The sequence below is a fragment of the Protomyctophum bolini genome, assembly GCF_963924005.1.
Source record: "Protomyctophum bolini genome assembly, chromosome: 9".
In the NCBI taxonomy this organism is placed as follows: Eukaryota; Metazoa; Chordata; class Actinopteri; order Myctophiformes; family Myctophidae; genus Protomyctophum; species Protomyctophum bolini.
Window position 1 is genome coordinate 3,483,991 of NC_137870.1, and position 21,118 is coordinate 3,505,108.

At 42.4% G+C, this 21,118-nt stretch overlaps 1 protein-coding gene across 1 annotated transcript; it reads left to right on the forward strand.

Moving 5' to 3' along the window:
• The first annotated feature begins 173 nt into the window (after positions 1–173).
• Positions 174–12,264, forward strand: LOC308320860 (EF-hand domain-containing protein D2-like). Its single transcript, XM_080771564.1, has 4 exons — positions 174–814; positions 6,733–6,880; positions 8,483–8,617; positions 10,389–12,264. Exons 1-4 carry the CDS (start codon positions 324–326, stop codon positions 10,521–10,523), a joined length of 909 nt encoding a protein of 302 aa, XP_080627690.1. The 5' UTR covers positions 174–323; the 3' UTR covers positions 10,524–12,264.
• Positions 12,265–21,118: the final 8,854 nt, after the last annotated feature.

Sequence of the window (21,118 nt, forward strand, 5' to 3'; positions counted from 1 at the left end):
CATTAGTACTATTATTTACCCAAACGTATCTATTCTCCACATAGTGTTGGTTAAATAAAAGTAGAGAGCTGGCCCTGATCGTGAGGCTCAGCCCCGCCCTCTAGAAAACGTTTGGTACCGAGCGCACACGCACGCACGCACACTGGATACACACACAGCACAGCTGATGATGATCTGACAGCTGAGCGCACTCAGCGCAGGCGGCTAGAGGACAGTCAGCAGCAGAGCAGCAGCCAGCAGCAGCACTCTGTCTCCTCCGACCTGCACATTACTGCACAACCCAACCCAACAGTACTGTCCTTTAAATCCAGTTAGTGTCAAACATGGCATCCGAGGAGCTCGCCAGAAAACTACAGCGCAGGTTGGCCGCCGCAGAACCAGCAGCGGTGACTCCGGATCAGCCGTCGGATCAGATGACAGGAGGAGAAGCGACGACACCAGTGCCACCGGCGGTGAAACCGACCGATCCAGAACACAGCAGCAGCACCGGTGGCACCGGCAACGACCCAGAACCGCCACCAACACCACCCGCACCACCACGGGATGGACACAGCACCGACCATGATGAAGAGACACCACCGGCACCACGGACACCACGGGGACACAGCAGCAACAACAGCAACAAGAACGACGATGGCGATCCTGCGTCTTCTTCTTCTCCTCCTCCGTCTGAACTCAGCGCCGTGCTCAGCCGGAGACAGGGCATCAATGACGGCACTGCGTCTCCCCGGCGCTCCAAGGTGTTCAACCCCTACACGGAATTCAAGGAGTTCTCCCGAAAACAGATCAAGGACATGGAGGCGATGTTTAAGCGGTATGTGTAGCCTGTGTTATGTTATGTACGTTTGACTTTGACGGTTTGACCTGATAGGAAATGTATCCCCCCCCCCCCCCCCCCCATCTTGTTGTCCCACATAGGCCTGTATGCATAATGATGATGATGATTATTATTATTATTATTATTTGACTTATGGCTCATAGGCTCATAGGCAATTGCATGAATACAGCTGGTTACATGGTTGAATGAATACAGGTCCAAGGAAAGGATATGGAATCCTATATAGGACATGTACTATAGCCTACAGTATATAGGCTCCTGGCTATAGGCTGTATAGGCTCCTATCCACATGTTCCATGTGTGAGTCGTGACTGGTGGAAGCCCCTGATCAGATTAACCTAGTACTAGTGTGTGTTTAAACCAATTGAAACCAGTAAAACACCCCCTAATAGCTGCAAGATTGTAAATTGACTGATGAGTTCTTGATTCATTGATTCACTCACTGTGTGACTTATTATCCTCCTGTTGGCCACTTGGTATAAACAAGCGCAGCGGGTGCTTGGCTTCTAGATATAATGTCTTGCACGTATACTTATCATCGTCATGTGTGTGCAGCCTATTTAAGTAGCTTGCTGTATCGGGGGAAGAGAAAGTGCTTAACAGCCTCCTTAATCCTCTCTGACAGACAGGTAAATCCTTTCACTGTGATGCAACGTGCCTTTCTCACCCTGCAACATCAGTCTGTTTGTTGTACAGTACAGCCCACCACCAGCCCCTGCTGCAACCTCAGCTGGTTGTTGACAAAATAATGTTTTTCTCTGTCTCTGTCTCTCTGCCCACCCCCACCCCCCCTCCCTCTTTCTCTCTCCTTCTCTCTCTCTCTCTCTCTCTCTCTCTCTCTCTCTCTCTCTCTCTCTCTCTCTCTCTCTCTCTCTCCTGGGCATTGGGGACTGTTCAGGGCAGGCATTGTGATGGTGTCCTTTTCAATCAGAGCATAAGGGCCACTCTTGTCTGTTTGCCGGTTTCCTCCAGTGGCACCCCCTACTCTTTCTGACAATAGCGTCATTGTGCGTGCGTGCGTGCGTCAGTGTGCGCGCCTACATGCATGCATGCGTCCGTCCAGGGTACCTCTCGGATGAGGGAAGGTTATGAAATTACATACCGGATAGTGGATACTATTACAGAGTAGGCTGTATAGTATATATATATAATGCACTTTCTTGGAGCATTAGACTGGGCTCACTTTGTCTTCCCTTTCAGAAACCTGACTTAGACTGTATGCTGCATTGTTCAGGTAAATTTGCTACTTGGCAAAAGGTAGTCGTGCGTATAGAGGTGATGAAGTGAAGCATATTGCAAGTCACTGACTGCAATACCAGCACCGGTCGTCTACGTTATGCGGTGACGGTGCAGGTTCGTTCGTCGTGCTCTGGGCATGAACTGTAAAGTTGGAATGACTTTTGTGATATCCCGCTCGGTTTCACACACACGCGGTCCCACATGAAAGGGGTATAGGAAGTGGGACAACGTTTGATATGCAGGAAGAGGGATAAACACTGGAAGATAGTGTTGGGGGAAAAGAGAAGAAAGAGTACTTTCATAGTTCCACTCTAGAATAAACAGAGCCCATATTGGTTTACAGTTAAATTCTCTAAAACAATCTCTACATTGTTTTGCCCCTTGATTTACTGCCAGACTTTGTGATTGTCCATGTCTGTATGCATCATGCATGTGTGATGGAGGTTTCCCCAAATAGGACATTTTGTCTTGTCTTTCTGTTTGTCTCTCTCTCTCCTCCATCTCTCAGGCCATTGGTTAACCCATTCTGAACGGGAACCCGTTTTGGTGTTGGCATCATGTTATGCTTTAGCTATTGAAAAATAGCAGATCTACAAGCTCATAGCGCGCCACCGAGTGGCGCGCTATGAGCTTGTAGGTCTGCTATTTTTGAAAAATCGAAGAACGACTGACATTTTTAGAATCTGATCTCAGGTCAGAATGGGTTCATCAGACCAGTGTGTGTCCAGTGGAAACCTCGTGTGAATCTGATCTCAGGTCAGAATGGGTTAAAGTATGAAAGTATGTGCTCTGTCTCTAACAATAGTCGTTGTGGCAGTTAATAAGTGTATACGTACGTGCTCCACGATGCCCCGCAAAATGCGTCATGTGCTGCTGGTTCATGCAATCTTTTCCCTTACAGTATTGTCTGGAGGTGTATTCACTTTAATACGGTATCACTACTGTCGCAGTATGTATGCTGACTCTATAAACACAGGTAACGACTGTGGTTTGCTACACAAGAGATTATTTGCACAATGCACAGGCCATACTTTGTAAACGTTTCCTCATTTGACTTTATTACCATCCATGCCCAATCTTTGGTGAGCAACACACATGCAGAGGTCAGGTGCATTGTTAAAAAAATAGCTGTTGGCAACAAAAGTTTGACTGGTGGTCAATGCCTCCAGTCTTCAATTATGCTGCAGGTTACTTGACCCCCTGGGCTTGACATAGACTCCTGCAGGTTTGGGGCTGTTGAACAAAGTTCATCCATCTGCTATTGTTAGCAGCGTACATACATAACTGAAACTGGGCTTGTCCTTCTAGTGTGCCACGGGATAAACTGGGTCAGTAGTACGTCTGGTAAGAGTGGGTACTTTGGAATGTGTTAAAGCTGAGATAAACACGGTAAGTGGGAGAGTCTTTTCTACAGAGCATGCACTGAATTCCAACAACAACAAGCTATTCTGTGACCTCAGAAGTTGTCTCACTGATCTGAGTCGCGTCGGATGACGAGAGCTTCTAAGTGAAGTTATAGTTACAATTGTACTGTATATTTAATTCCAAATTATGTGAGTATATAGGCCTGAAAGCACATGATATATACATAATGAGTGTAATGTATGTCTTTTAGACAATGTGATTATGAATTGAAAACATCTTAACGTATTTTAATGGATTTGTTACCTTCACCTCAAATCTCACCATGTCATCTAATCTCTCCTGTGACTCACCCACTGCCTTCATCCCCGTGCATATTTCACATTTACATTTTTTAAATGCCTTGTCCTCTCCTATGCAACCGTCACCACCTACAGGTGGTGAGTGGTGAGTCTCAATAATAAGACTCACTAAAAATGTCAGTCAGAATTATTACCACTTGAAAGAGGAAACCCCAGACTTTGACAAACGGATGTCTTGCTCTCCCTCTGCTTGCGTTCATGCAACTTTACTTTAGATTTCAGGCTATAACATGCATACAAACAACTGCAAACAATGAACCAAAGTCAAATATTGCCTTTAAATATAGATGTGGTTTGAGTGTGTGTGTGTGTGTGTGTGTGTGTGTGTGTGTATATACTCAAGCGGGCAGTCAAAACAAGCCTGGACTCTGCTCAACTCACTGGGTTTTTCTTTTAAAGGCGTTTTTCTTCTGAAGGCGTTTTTGTTGGCGTTGCCTTGATTCGTCCCTCTATCTTGGGTGAAAAACATCCACCACAACGTTAAGACTCAGAAAGAATATAAACCAGCTGCACTCACTGGCTCTGGCCTCTGACACTGAGACGATCTTTGCAGAAATTATTGACAGTAAAAAGCATGCATGACATTGGGAGTGACGGCCGGGCAACCAGGAGTAGAGTGAGGGGGAAATGGGGAGAGAAATGGCAGTAGAGAAAGTGAGTCCCAAAAATATATCCTATCATGCCAAAGAGCTCCAGCATCTATAATTAACACTGGAGGAAGCTGCCGAGACAATGAGCTTCGGCCTGGACGGTTGCAATGAAAGTGGCACCACTCCCTCCCAAAGAAAAGGGTGGTTTGGTATGAAAGCATTTGTTGTTTATCGAGAAGGGAACGTCGATGCCGAAATGTTCCGTTTACTAGACGATTGTCAACCTCCCATATTAAAGGCTTACGTGCATGTTTTTCAACGATGGACTCTGATAAGACGAGATTATTCTTAGATTTCACTCTGAAAACATTTCACTTTGATTTTAATACCATCTACGATTTTTAGATGTTATTTGAGTTTAGTTTAGAACTTTTTTTTTATATTTTATTTTTGCAGGATCGTTGGTTGATTTGCTTTCAATGAGCTTGGGAAACATCCAAAGGCTTTGTCTACAACATCTACACATGGTCACACAACCCATGTCAGTTGTTGCGTATAGCAGCAGTTGTCTCACTGTGTGTTCAAACAGCAGTTGTCCAATATGCAAGTAAGACTTTCACTGCTATTAATGTTGACAACATTCCTCCCAGTTGTCCTTCGGGAGTTTTGATGCCTGGTAGTAGATATTTGTGTTCCGGACCGTTTGTTGGCAATGTGATGCTATCATGTAGCCTGATTGTTTCAGAGTTTATAGTTCTTATTCATTAGGGGGGTTTTTTTCTCCAAAAGGCCTCCAAACGTGGCCTTTTGGAAGAGGAATGAAACAATAGCCTAGTTCCTGTTCTGACCAGATTACTGCCTGGAGTCTGGACCATGATTAAGGCATGGCATGTCTGATAACCTTATGTGCATGGGCGCACACGCGCGCATATATGTGCATGTACTTTGTCAGTCAAACCTAGATTGGCTTTCCACTTCAACAGCTGTGTGAACACTTCTATAAATACTGACTCTATCAGAGGGGGCTTCACTGAGCATTTGCCTCACAAGTGACAGCAGATGGACAGGTCCCACCATCCGTCATGGTGAATACTGGACTACTCGCCCCTGGTGCTTGCCCGTTTTTCCTCCCGGGAATTTTCCCCAGTGAGGGGGATAACTTTGTAATATGCTATTGGCTGTTTGTATTCTTTCTGGAAAAATAAAATAAAAAGATACTTCTGTGGAAAGGCTATATTATTTGACTTATATTGAACCTATAAACAATTTAGTATTATTTAGTATTATGTAAGGTTTTGCCCCCTCAAATGGTACCTCGTCAGATAATCCCCACATATCCTACAACAACTTCTGTGAACAGACTTCACTGTAGTAGCTTTTCATAAATTATATTTGTACTTGGGCTGTTCTGCTGTCATGAAAGTTTATAGTTAGAGAAATTCAAAGTCCAGCCGTCTGCTGTCCAGCCTCTCCCACCCCTCACTGGGGAAAATTCTGGGAGGAAAACAGAAACGGGGCGAGTAGTCTTGTTACCGTCATGGTTATACACATGCAAACACAATGAGGCCATATGGGTTTCCATCCTATAGGCATGGCTGTGTTTGACATTTATGAGAGAAAATGTGATTCGACGTTGCCACTCGAACCGTCCTGGAAGTGTGTGATCCTTTCTGTCAATCAGTTTGACATCTGTTGTCAAAGAAATGTACTTAGATAAAATATGTACATATGTACAAGGCAAGCATCGGGCTAAACCGTAACCATGCACTGTTGTTACCTTTTTTGATCAATTATAGAAATACATTAAAAAATAGCTTTGGTCTACAGGTTATATTGGAGAACTTTCTTCAAGTACTGGGATCTACCAGGCCGATGGTTTTTCACCAGTCCAATATTCTTCAACCAATGGTCTGCGTTACAGACAATGACCAGCATCGGAAGAGAATGTTATGTTAATTGTGGACGCTAATAATAATGGCTGCTGAGTTCATTAATAATAATAATAATAATAATAAAACTTTATTTGTATAGCACGGCATGAAATGCAGCTCAAAGTGAGAAAAATAAAAATATAAATGCAAGGCAACGACATTAATAAACAAGCAGTAATGCAATACAGTGAGGACATGAATAACAAAAAATAAAAGATCAATTAAAAGCAATGTTGTAGAAGTGGGTCTTGAGCTGTGCTTTAAAAATGTCTACAGAGGCTGCCTGACGAAGGTACAGTGCAGGGAGCTTGTCATTAAGAATTCAGGTCTCCCATTGTACTGGTTTGTATTGTACTGTACACTGAGTTTTTGATGTACTGTAACGCGCCGTTCCTGTTTTGCTGTGGCAGATTTGACGCTGGTAAAGACGGCTTCATCGACCTGATGGAGATGAAGCTGATGATGGAGAAGCTGGGAGCGCCACAGACCCACCTGGGCCTGAAGAACATGATCAAAGAGGTGGACGAGGACTTTGACGGCAAGCTCAGCTACAGAGAGGTGTGTGTGTGTGTTTGGTGTGTGTGTGTGTGTGTGTGTGTGTGTGTGTGTCTGTCTGTCTGTCTGTCTGTCTGTCTGTCTGTCTGTCTGTCTGTCTGTCTGTCTGTCTGTCTGTCTGTCTGTCTGTCTGTCTGTCTGTGTGTGTGTGTGTGTGTGTGTGTGTGTGTGTGTGTGTGTGTGCGCCCGTGCATGCGCATACTTTAGACTGTGTATGTAGTATGTGTTTTCCCGAGGGAATGACAACGTTAGGAAAATGTTAGGCAGGAAGCAGCTGATATTAACAGGTGGCCCAGGCAACTGTTGGAGCTCTGTCTGTCTGTCTGTCTGTCTGTCTGTTATTCTGTCTGTCTGTCTGTTATTCTGTCTGTCTGTCTTGTCTGTCTGTCTGTCTGTCTGTCTGTCTGTCTGTCTGTCTGTCTGTCTGTCTGTCTGTCTGTCTGTCTGTCTGTCTGTCTGTCTGTCTGTCTGTCTGTCTGTCCGTCTGTCCAGCCGTCCCCTACTCACACTACACTTCTCACACAGAGACCTTTCTCTCTTGAGTGGAAATCCACTTCAACTTAACTTATTTATCTATTATAAGCTCCTTTTAAATATATGTATTTTATTTTTTTACTTATATCCCAATTTAATCGTTGTCAATCGTAGTCCCTAACCTGTAGTAGTGCAAGTTGTACAGCTGGCTTCCCACCCTTAAACATGGCCAGTTGTGTTCATTGAAGCACCTGACAAAGCACTGTTATACTCTATGTGAATAGTGAAGTTGAACATGACATTGACAGGGATAGTTCTGATTTTTTAACTTAAGTTGTATGAAATGCTTGCCATTAATATAGTGGTTGCAACTGTATTAATTGATTGCCCGAGTCCTGTGGGGGGAGTTCTCCTCTGGTTTTAGTGAATATTAAGTAGTTCCGGTCGTTTTGTGGGGGGGCACTGGGGGCCACGCAGTAAAAGTAAATTAATCCACAAAACGAACGTAATAATCTGAACTATCTCTTTAATGCTACTAAAATGTAAATGTATAGTGTCTCTCTCTCTCTCTCTCTCTCTCTCTCTCTCTCTCTCTCTCTCTCTCTCTCATTTGACTGTTTGGAAGAGGGAATATCCCATTACCTGTCCAATTCCCCTCTGGGCTAAATGAGAAACCCTATCAGTTCACACAAAACCAGCAAGGTCACAAAGAAAGCCATTCTTTAGAGAGGACAGAGCTACAAAATTGCTACTACAACAACAACTTGCAAACAACCCTTATAATCTCATGTGTGGTCTAACTGAAGTGCATTTAAAGCATTTTGCTACGGTGGTTTTACAGATGCAATATGAAGAATGGCTTTCTCACTGAACTTGTGAGAGTCTTTGGAACACACACACACACACACACACACACACACACACACACACAATTTATGATTCATGACCTCTGGGCTTTTGTGCCGTGCGCGAGTGGCAGCAATCAGTGAATCACCGATTGTTTTAACTTGTAAAAATCTGCAGCGTCCAACATTCGTGCCATAACAATGTTGAAGTGATGCAAATGTATGCTATGGATGTTGATGATGTTGTCTCACTTCCCTCTACTCATCATCCATCCCCCCTGTATAGTTCCTGCTCATTTTCCGAAAGGCTGCTGCTGGAGAGTTGCAGGAGGAGAGCGGTCTCATGGCCCTGGCCAGACTGTCAGAGATAGACGTCTCTACGGAGGGAGTGATGGGGGCCAAAGACTTCTTTGAAGCCAAGGTGCAGTCAACGGAGATGATGAATATCATTACCCATTCTTGACATTATTCCGGTAGAGTGTCTCAGCCCTATAGCGGTCGCTTTCTCACCTTTAAGGCGTATTCCTTGAAGCTTAAAAACTGTTACTTTTTTGAGAAAATGGAAAAGAAGAACCCGTGTTCTCAATGTCCTTATTTACTTACAAAAGCTCATGTTGTGTGAACTGAGTTGTGAAACTCCGAGTGGGGGTCCCTGGGACCCACAGGAACGTGCCCAGGGTGCCTGCCCTGGGTTCGGGCGAGCCGCCCTGCATCCGAAACGGTTGAGAAATGACAGAGTTGCCGTGTGGGGGTCCCCAGGGGGTCCCTCTACTGCACTGTACTGTACTGTACTGTAAATCATGTAATGGCTGCTAAAACCTCAGCTTCCCATCATGCCGGTTAAGTTATTTTTGGTTCTTATAGTACATGAGCCAGAGCTCCAAAATTGGAACGTTAATTATGAATTGAGTGTGCAAAACTATACCTATATTAAATTGTTTATAGGATCAATATAATTACATTAATATATGATAATCCTTCCACAGTAGTAACTTTTTAATATTTTCTATTTTTTTTCAAATATTTTCCTATATAATGAGGATTTTATTTATTTATTTGTAATAATAAATCATTGTCTTTGTGTGAGTAATCACACAAAGACTGTGGAAATATGGAGACACATTTTCTGGCCATCATATACATTAACCCATTCTGACCGGGCACCCATTTTGGTGTTAGCATCATGTTATGCTTTAGCTATTGAAAAATAGCAGATCTACAAGCTCATATCGCGCCACCGAGTGGCGCGATACGAGCTTGTAGGTCTGCTATTTTTGAAAAATTCGAAGAACGACTGACATTTTTAGAATCTGATCTCAGGTCAGAATGGGTTAATCAGACCCAGTGTGTGTCCAGTGGAAACCTGGTATGAATCTGATCTCAGGTCAGAATGGGTTATACAGTGTATATAGAGAAGCCAGTTTGAATTGGTACTTGTGTCCCAGATCGAGTTGCGCCTCATCACTGTATAATTCAGCCTGTTTTAGATCTGACCTGCATAATCTGTGGCCTCGTTCCCTTATTTCTCTCTTGCCTGCGAGGAGGAGAACAGAATGATCGGGGACGTCACAGAACTCGGGGCATTGATTGAGGCGTTGGAGAGGATCGAGGCCCACACTGGGAATTTTGTCACTCAGTGTTTTTGTTGAGGCATTTCTGTTTTGTTGTTATATAGACAGTGGATGGAGACAGGAAAGGAGTATAAGGAGTGAGGCGCTTATGTGACACAGACTGACTCGAGCACACGAACGTCACAATTATGTAGTTAGTGGTTGAGCCACTACGAAGGACCTTTAGTGCCGTGCATCCCAACCTTTTTGCCTTGGACGACCCCCCCTTTGCAAACGAGCCACAAGCTGCAACGTTTCAGTGAAACCAAGATGAGACGATAAAAGTAGATTTAAATAAATTACATTTTTGCAATATGATTTTGTGTGTATTAAATATAATTTTTGACAACCTAAAAGCAGCCTTCTAGGGAACCAGCTTTATTGCCCCAAACCAAACAGGGAAGACGATTGGTTAGTCTTGGCGACAGCATTTAGGGAACAAAAACTAGTCCCCAAAATCCTAAACCATATCCTAGATTTTGGTTTGCCCCGAGAAGAAGACCAAAGTGAACATTTTATTGTCTTTAAATCGCATTAAACACGTTTTCAATTTGATTGTCAATCCTCTTGTGTGTTTTCCAGGCGCAAGCTCTCTCTCTGGGCAGTAAGTTTGAGGCTGAAATCCGCCAGGAGAAAGAGGAACGCCTGCGCCAGGAGGAGGACAGGAAGCAAAGACGCGCCGCCTTCAAAGAGCTGCAGTCCACGTTCTGTTCATGAAGGTGTCTTGCGGTTATACATGTCGACATCGGCGCGCGTATTACAGTATACGTGAACCATTCTGACCATGCACATTTCACCTGCAAAGGAGACTTCAGAGCCATAGGCTCATCGTTTGCCTCCGGTGCAACCAACCAGTTTCATAGCTTATTTATTTTTTCCCATTTCATGACAACTTTTTTTTCCTGATTTATTGTTTGGTCTTTGAAAGGTCTCGTTTTTTTTGACCGCCCCACCACAGTAGTAGTGTGTGTTGTTGTCATGTCAACAACTTGTACAACTTGTTGAGTTTCCTTGTCGGTCTTGAACTTTGTGAGCACGTGAATCGTATCGTGACATTGCACAGACATGGGACCATGTGTTGAGTAATCCTTATGTGAGTTCACAGAATCTTATTTCCCATTCGATATCGGTGGAGAAAGAACATCTTAAATGACAATACAGAATATTGATTCCATTATTTTATTTTTTTTATTTTATTTTTACATAAAATAATCTGGTTTAAGATTTTCTTCGTAATGTTAAAAGGGTATATGGACAAGTGGTGTGATAGCAATATACCTGACATATTTTAGATAATTGGGTGATCAATGAAACGATCAGTGGGTTTACGGTCAGTAAACGATATCAATGCAGTGTAATCCTATCCTTCCAGAAGCACCTGAGCAGACTAGCACCATCTTTGTAACAACATCCACTATCCTCGTAATTACCTCACCTTCTCATTCACTCATTTTTGTTTTCCGAAGTATAATATAATGAATATTTGTCTCATAGCATCTTGCCACAAAGTGAGGCTGCCTATACTTTTAGCAAATCTACAGTGTAAGAATATTTTAATTCCATTCCCAAGATTCTTAGCGTTTTTATCTTTTATCTTGTATGGCGCGATCACTTGAGGTGATATTGTCCAGTGTCAATATAGTGACAGGAAAGGTGGTGAAAACTTTATCCAATGAAGCACAAAATGCTTTGCTGACAAACTCAATAAGCACATGAAATATCAGTTTAATGGAATTTGACTTTAGAACACTGGTACTGTATGTACCGTATGTTTCTTTTCTAGTCGCAATCTCAGCGATTTTACTGGAATGGCCAAATTTTAACAAATGGGTTTGTGGAACAACTTTAATTTCTTTTCAGCTGTTCGTGAACAATGTTAGGACCATGAAAAGACACCAATGATTTCTTTGTTCATACCTTTAAAAGGTGTTTGCTTTATGTAACTACACTAAATTAATGTGACCGTGTGCCACCTACAAATGCTTTAGAAATACAGTGCAAATTAAGCCTTATGTTTTTAACCCGTTAAGATCATGCATGTGGTCTAAGTTGAGGAATAAAACCTTTTAAATTAAACTTTTAAAGGGAAGATTTATACTTCATCGTGTGACTGTCACCTGCCGAAAATAGATAATCCTCAAGCTGACAATGCCCTGCGTATGCAACGCTTTGTGTGCATGTAGATCTATTTTTTTGGCACGTGACAGTCATACGATGAAGAATAAATTGGGTATAACTCGGATTGATTAACTTATGTTTAGTTGACTTAGAGATCTAAAGTCAACGTTGAATTAAATCTAAAAAGGCTTCTAGTATGTATACACTCTGCAATAGCCAGGTTTTAGTTGGCTGTCTTGTAACAAATCTGCTGTATGTAGCATTATTTTTTTAAATGTCTGTTGTGAAAATTAAATGAAATTAATGTCATGTATTTTTCCATAAATAAAAATAGTAATCACGTGTATTTTCATTTGTCTCTTGTCACTCTATAGCAGACTGTCCAGCACAATTGACCAGTATTAGTAGTAGCAATGATTGTTTTGATTTGCATTAGAGATGTCGCGATACCGTATCGGTATCGGAAAAGTATCCGATCGGCCCTTCTTTGGTCATATCGGGTCATATCGGTATCGGAAAATATGCCTGTCTAAGCACAGAGCCGACACAGGGGTAAGGGGTTGACACTATAGCAGGTAAATGAAAATGTTGGGGCATGTGGAGTTTGCTTTCAAAAACACATTTTCTTTGGGACTGTCCAAAAATGTCAAGGTTTTGGAAAAATGTTCTAGGGTTGAATATTCCTTTTGGAGTTATGTCTGCTTGGAATTATACCAGAGAAGGTATCGTGATTGGAGTTACTGTACATGGCACCAGAAGTGGTGTATCTGGGTTACAGAATTAACCACAAAGGCATTCGTCCAGTTGCAGACAAGGTCAAAGCCATTGAAAAGGCCACAAAGCCTGTTGATCAGACACAGTTAAAGTCCTGGTTAGGAATGTTGAATTATTCATTATTATCACCGTTTTTTGCCCAATGTCTCCACTGTGCTGGAACCACTACATGAACAGTCATAGCAGTCATATACTCTAAACACTGACACTTGAACACTCGACACTTTATGGACTAAAAGGACTTACTGTGCAATATTATGTATTATGTATTTTGTTTTAAATGCACTGAGCTGGATTGCAAATCAATTTCGTTGTCTTGTACAATGACAATAAAGATATTCTGATTCTGATTCTGAACTGTTGAGAAAGAGCACCCCCTGGAGGTGGGGGGAAGCGTCAGACCCTGCAGGCCTTTGAGGCTGCAAAACAATGCCTTCAAGTCAGAGCAATTGTTAGTGCATTTTGATAAGACAAAGCCTCTCTACTTGGCCTTATGGTGTTGGAGCGGTTTTGTCACATGGGTTGCCAGACGGCACACAGACAGACCTATTGGATAGATACATGTCACGATCACTGTCACCAGCAGAACGAGGCTATGTGCACATCTGGAGAAAGAGGCCCTTTATTGCCATAATATTTGGTCTGAAGAAATTCCATCAGTATCTGTTTTTGGAAAACACTGCACCACTGCTGGGCCTGTTGTTGGGAGAGGGTAAAGGCATCCCACAACTGGCCAGGATGCAAAGATGGGCCTTAATTTTGGCTGCTTATGAATATGAATACACTTTGGAATATAAAGAGGGCTCAAAACATGGAATTGCAGACGCTCTAAGCGGACTCCCATCGCCGACCGGATCACACCCTTGGTCGCACCGTTTGAGGGGGAAGTGGTGATGCTCATGGAGCATAATGGGTTAATGGCACACCGTTACCGTTAAGTAAAAACAGATCCGGGATTGGACCCGTCGAGACCACATCCTGTCTCAAGGTGGTGCATCAGTGGCTGATGGAGGGATCCTGGCCCTCAGTGTCCAATAAGGACCCAGACACGCAGCCTTACATGAGGCGACAACATGAGTTGAGTGTGGAGGAGGAGGGGTGCATTCTGTGCGGCAGCAGGGTGATGATACCCCCGCAGGGAAGACAGACTATATGACTGAAGAGCTTCATGAGGCTCATCCAGGAGCCTCCAGAATGAAAGTCGTTGGCCCGTATAGCTACATCTGGTGGCCAAACGTTGGATGCAGATTTGGAGTCTGCAGTGCGAAAATGTCACGCATGTCTGTCAAACCGAGCCACCCCAGCAGCCAGCAGCACCCTTACATCCATGGGAGTGGCCGAGCCAACCGTGGATGAGAGTGCACGTGGATTTCTAGTTTTAGTCAGCGATAATGGACCGAGTCTGGTCAGTGCCGAGTTCAGAATGGCATAAAGCATGTAACAACAGCACCCTACCGCCCATCTTCAGATGGCCCGTGCGGGTGATCAAAGACGGACTGAAAAAGATGGTGGACGGTAGTCTGGAGACAAAACTATAGCAAGGTTCCTAATCTAGTATTCAAGTACAGATCAACCCCTCAGACCACCACAGCTGGAGTCACACCGGCTGAGTTACTCATGAACCGGAGGCTCAGAATTCAGCTGGATCAGGTGCGTCCTGGTCCTTCATTAGCTGACAACGTTGGACTGAATCAGGCTAAACAAAAAGCACATCATGATCTCAACATGCCCATGACCGAACGTTCAACAAATCTGATTCTGTTTATGTTAGAGGCTACTCAGGGGCAGAAGTGGATCCCTGCAGTGCTGGTCAAGCAGACAGGTCCAGTATCGTGGAGAGTGCAAACACAGGATGGCATTGAAGCTTGTGAGAAGGCATCAGGATCAGATTCGTCCATGTTATGATCATCAACCAACCGAATCCAGTCAACAAGAGGATGACTTTCCTGTGGACTCAGCACCACAAGAACCAGCACATCTGGAGCAAGAGAATGCTGCACAAGAGCCAAGGCAGCAGTACCAATAACAGGAGCCACTGAACTGAGCACAAACAGAGACACACGTTACCCAGTGAGAGTTAGGAAGACACCCACTTATCTAAAAGACTACGTTGGTGCAGGGGCAGAATAACACCCCCCTGGGTGTCTCAAGGAGGGGTAGTCCACCCCCTACCTTGTTGTAGCTCAGAAAAGAATAGGGAAAAATAAAATAAAAGTTTGTTGTGGACTGTGGGGGGACTCAGGGAATGTTATAATGTGAATGGGGTTTTCAGTCAGGCAGAGCGGGCAACTACGGGGTCCGTTAGACAAGTCAGAGAGCCAGGATGTACACAGTTTGTATGTTGAGCGCGGCAACTAAAGCCGGTTATGTTCTGTGAGCAGTGTTGGGGAGTATTAAGCTACATGTAGCTGAGCTACGTAGCTTAGCTACATTTTGCTGTAGCTTGTGGTAGCTTAGCTACATTCATATTGGTGTACCTCGTCAAGTAGCTCAGCTACTTTTTGGGTCATTTTTGGTAGCTTAGCTACTCAAGTTACAAGCTACAATTTTGGGCAATAACATTAAATAAATATATTCATTTTGACCATTGGTTGCTGTGTTAATTCTTGTACTAGAACCCCCTTTGAAAAATCAAGGACTGTTCCTTTTTCTGATTGCTTTGAGGGCATGTCAGCTCTTGACAAGCCAACAGCTATGCCTCTAATTGTTTTATCCTTTCTTTAATGGGGGAAAATCTGTCTAGAACAGGGGTCTTCAAATTTTGACGATCAAATGTCATCATGTAACAGTTGTTTAGTTATAATGTAGGTGTAGTTATCTCATTATACAAGGGTCTCTTTTTTTTACAGTTAAGATGTGTTAACATTGACGATCAAATGCCATGTATAACACACAGTATCCTCAACAGATCCTCTTTTATTTGTGTAAGTCTCTAAGTCTTTTATTTATTTTAATTTTTTTAAACAAAACCGTTGAGAGGCATATTTCAGCTGGCATCGTGGCATGTGACTTTTTTGTAGGTTATTATATTTTGTTTCATATGCACCGCATGTACATTCTCAATTTAACGCTGAAAAATAAAAAGTAGCTGAGCTACTTTTTCCATGTAGCTGTAGCTTTACAAGCTACATTTCTCCAGGGGTAGCTATGTAGCTTGATCAAGCTACTGCCATGGTGAGCTACTTGTAGCTTTACAAGCTACGCTTTCAAAGTAACTTCCCCAACACTGTCTGTGAGTGAATGTCAATAAATAGCCTGCTACTGTATAGTGTGAAGACTGAGTCCTGTCACATCATTACAGTAAGGATACTTTTACTGATTGCTAAGAAAATGATAACAGTAAATTGGAGGGAGATAAAACCACCTACTACAACCCAATGGAAACAGAGACTGAAGCAGGTAAGGTTTATATAATGGAAAAAATTACTGCAAGGTTACAATAAAAAAAATTGAAAGATTCATACTTAGATTGACTTCTGTGAAATTGTATTTGGGTGTTTCGGTGTATGACTGTGTAGAGGTTGTTGGGTCTGTAAAAGTGTCGTGTAGTGGTTGTTGTGTCTGTAAAAATGCTTTAAAGAAGTCGTATAGGTGCCCGGTTTCTTGTAGCTGGTCGTGAGCTGAGGGGGACGGGGGGTCCGGGGGCCTCCGGCCAGTCACGTGATGGCGGGCTGGGGGTCTCCGGGGGCCTCTGTCTCCACGGGGTGCGAGCGAGGGCTGGATGCAGGCCGGACCTGTGACAAATAAGGTCATATAGCCTATCTGATGTATATTGTGAGTCATGTCTCCTGCTCTTTTCCTGCCTATAGCCTTATACACTCAACTTGAACAATGCTGTACTGTTGTATAGTTATGTCAAGCTGTTTTTATGTTTGCCTTTGTGTCTGTGCGTTTTTGTTATGTTTTTTTTGTTTTTTCTTCTAAGACGTTGTTTGACGTTGTTTAATACAATCAGAGAGGACTTTTCTGTTTGGATGAATGGGCTGCCAATGGAAGTTGCACCTATAGCACCTTGCCATTAACTTATATGGTAAGATGGTTGTGGTCTGCATAATTATGGAGAATAGAGTGCATTTCTATAGTTTGAACTGTGGATACACTACTAGAAGACTACAGAGCAAACCTATGCTCCGCTTATTCAGGTAGTTAAGGGTATGTGCATTGGGGCTCCGCTCAGGCCAGGTTTAAAAACATTCCCCAGCCAGCTGAAAATACCAGCCTCTGGGTCTCTGGCTGACCAGTGACCACGGTATGGAATTCATAAATCATATCTCATAACTAAAACAGGAGCATTGATCTTTCATGATACAACAGGGTGTCCAATTTGGTTCAGTGAGGCAGGGAGCTGACCACATAATCACCTCCTTGGTCTGAAAATACTGTAACTCAAGAACTGTTTTTCTTTTTTTTCCTCTGGCCTTTCCCCAACATGCTATCCAATGTTACATACAGTAAATGATTTGAAATTATGAAACAATCTATGCACAACAACACAAGTAAGACACTTTTCTTTCCTTTTCTTATGAACAACATGTTCGTCTCATTGTCCAAAGCTCTCTTAGTAACATTAGAAATACAAATAAAAACTACGCTGGAAAATTGTCAAGTAAAGTTAGAGATATTTCACTTGATAGCCTATTAATTTTTATCAGACTTAAAACTAAATATGCAATAACACAGCTATGTAGGCTACTGAAGGCTGCAGCGTCCACCAAAACAGTTCCTCCCATGAACACATGGAGGCAGCATTGTAAAATCCAAGATATTTACAATGCTGCTTCTGTATCCCAGAGTAGAGCTACAACAACAAGACATTATGGCAGGGGGTGGGAAACTTTCGCGTTTTGAGCTTGTAGATCAGCTATTTTTGCTATATTTGAATTGAAAACCTGAATATTATTATTTTTTGCTATTTTTTTAATTGGAATCCTGAAAAGTAACCTTTTTTTATTGAATTTCAAATGCATTTAGTTATAGTTATGTTAACATAACTTATTTGGACACAGAAAGACAATAACATTTTAATACTAAGTCATTAAGTAGGCTATAGTCATTTAATACTAGTCATTAAGTAGGCTACTAGTCATTTAATACTAGTCATTAAGTAGGCTACTAGTCATTTAATACTAGTCATTAAGTAGGCTACTAGTCATTTAATACTAGTCGTGAAGTAATTAAAGCGGGTTTGGTCGTTTGGAATTGTAACAGCTGAAATCAATACTATATCAACATGAGGGCCGCATCATGTGAATGTGTGGCCCCTGTGTGGCCCCCGGGCCGCCAGTTGCCCCCACCCCTGCATTATGGAGTGAGACTTAAATGGATGATGCAATTACAATAACTGTTAACTCTCGTTGATCAGCTTGTTTAGAAAATATTTATTTTATGTAATGTACACTGTACAAGGCACTGAAGCATGTATGATACAGTTAGGTCTCATCCCACAATTTTAGTGCCACAATTTTTCCCCCCACCCTAAAACATGATCATCAGGTATTATTATTATAATATAATGGAGGAAGAACTTTTTTCCAAAAAGTGTACAGTATTTGTTAAAGTCATGCTTTTATGTGGACACGTCCACTGCAGTTCATTAAGTATGCCTGGTTTGCCTGGTGGGTGGTGATGGCTGGTGATCCACCTGAACTGACCACCGACCCACAGCTGTAGTTGTGTGATAAAGGGGGAGGGGTTAGGGGAGGGGCTGATAGTGTGATGTCACTATTTTACTGTTTATTTCATTGGCCCGTTTGACTGTCAAGGGTTCAGCCTCCAGGAAGAAACCCTAAATACAAAGTTAATACACGGCCATTGCACATAAAAACAACTCCAGGGTGTCTAATGAAGTATACTGTCACCTCATAGACACATGAAAAACTGGGGAGAAAAATTGTGGCACTCCATCTTTAACATTAATTTTCCTTTGAGATGTATATAACAGTGATTTCTCTCTGTGGAGATCAAAGAGAAAAAATACAATATAAATACTCAGTTACTACAACGTTAAGGTTTTCAATTTCATCCTATACATTTCCATGAAGTGTAGAAATATTGTAGAAAATTAATCTTGGGTTTTACTGATTTTAGAGGTGATTTTTTTTCTAAATGAATGCAATAAATCAGCAAATCAAACAACAATCAACATCAACAAACTATTGATCGCCCATTCAGGCACATTTTGATTCCTCCTGTGCTCTAACAGGTAGTGACTTTAAAAGGGAATGTTAAAGAAACAAATCACCCATTTTCAACCTTGCCGTAAGCCTCGCCCTTAACTAATGGTCATTATACACGTCTACTGTTCTATTAGGTGGACTGTGGACAGTTTAGAAACCTGCCTACCCAATGACATCATCAGTTGGGGATTCCAAGCTATGAAAGGCACAGCCTTTCTCTTCCTGGAATGTTAGCACAAATAGAAGCCATTATTCTTCAAAAACAAACAAACAAACAAAATAAGTTTTAAATGTTTGAAGCCAGGTTTTTTAACCATCCACAGTCCGCCTTGAGACAGAGAGTACTGTAGACTAAGAATTAGTGAGGAATCATCGTATAATTATATATATGTGGAGCATTTGGAGATGGTGTTGAAAAAAGGTGAATGTTCCTTTAAAGATGGAGTGGCGTGATCCCCCCCCCCCCTAAAACATGATCATCAGATACTATGATTATACTAACTAGAAGAAAGATTGTTTTTAAAGTGTACAAAATGTGTTAAAATTATGTTTTTATGTGGCCACACCCACCAGTTCATTAAGTATGCCTGGTTTTCCTGGTGGGTTTGTCATGGGTGATAATCCACCTGAACTGAAACCACACACACAGCTGTGGGTGCTATGATAAGGGGGGGAGGGGTTAGGGGAGGGGATGATATTGTGATGTCACTATATCACTGTCCTTTTGATTGGGCCTTTTGAGAAACCAATAATACACAGGGAAGACATGTTTCAATATTCTAACCACACCTGGGGGGTCTAATTAGAGTAACGTGAACTCCATAAACGCAATACAAAACAGGGGGAAAAAAGTACAAAACTCACGGCACTCCATCTTTAAGACATGGATGTCAGGTGACCAAAAGGCAACGGCTGAATTACCGAGCATCCATAGCAGCTTAATATTAACAGTGAAATGTCTTCCCACATGATCCTTTTGTAACTGAAGTCTCAGATTCACATTCCATATAGTCTAAACTAGTAGTTCTCTATCTAATTTAGTATTTCTCAACGATGGCAGTACAGCCTCCTGTAGCCACTGGAAGGAAGCAATATTCTTTTAAGATAGGTGCTGAGGTGACCTGAACTCATTTGTTAAATGAGTTCAAGTGCACATGTTCTTCTTCCTAGACTTTTTTCAAATGAGGTGTGGTTTCCGATTGATAGTCAGTATCGTGTCTGCAATCTCTGAATCATGGTCAGTATTATGGTCAGCATCATGTCAGTATCATGGTCAGCATCATGTCAGTATCATGGTCAGCATCATGTCAGTATCATGGTCAGCATCATGTCAGTATCATGGTCAGCATCATGTCAGTATCATGGTCAGCATCATGTCAGTATCATGGTCAGCATCATGTCAGTATCATGGTCAGCATCATGTCAGTATCATGGTCAGCATCATGTCAGTATTATGGTCAGCATCATGTCAGTATCATGTCAGTATCATGTCAGTATCATGTCAGTATCATGTCAGTATCATGGTCAGCATCATGTCAGTATCATGGTCAGCATCATGTCAGTATCATGGTCAGCATCATGTCAGTATCATGGTCAGCATCATGTCAGTATCATGGTCAGCATCATGTCAGTATTATGGTCAGCATCATGTCAGTATCATGTCAGTATCATGTCAGTATCATGGTCAGCATCATGTCAGTATCATGGTCAGCATCATGTCAGTATCATGGTCAGCATCATGTCAGTATCATGGTCAGCATCATGTCAGTATCATGGTCAGCATCATGTCAGTATCATGGTCAGCATCATGTCAGTATCATGGTCAGCATCATGTCAGTATCATGGTCAGCATCATGTCAGTATTATGGTCAGCATCATGTCAGTATTATGGTCAGCATCATGTCAGTATCATGGTCAGCATCATGTCAGTATCATGGTCAGCATCATGTCAGTATCATGGTCAGCATCATGTCAGTATCATGGTCAGCATCATGTCAGTATTATGGTCAGCATCATGTCAGTATCATGGTCAGCATCATGTCAGTATCATGGTCAGCATCATGTCAGTATCATGGTCAGCATCATGTCAGTATTATGGTCAGCATCATGTCAGTATCATGGTCAGCATCATGTCAGTATTATGGTCAGCATCATGTCAGTATCATGGTCAGCATCATGTCAGTATCATGGTCAGCATCATGTCAGTATCATGGTCAGCATCATGTCAGTATTATGGTCAGCATC

Excerpts from the sequence above, each read along its gene's own strand:
- LOC308320860 (XM_080771564.1), top strand. The coding sequence starts at position 324 with ATGGCATCCGAGGAGCTCGCCAGAAAACTACAGCGCAGGTTGGCCGCC. Across the intron at positions 815-6,732 it reads ATGGAGGCGATGTTTAAGCG|ATTTGACGCTGGTAAAGACG; the intron begins GTATGTGTAGCC and ends TTGCTGTGGCAG. Across the intron at positions 6,881-8,482 it reads GCAAGCTCAGCTACAGAGAG|TTCCTGCTCATTTTCCGAAA; the intron begins GTGTGTGTGTGT and ends CCCCCTGTATAG.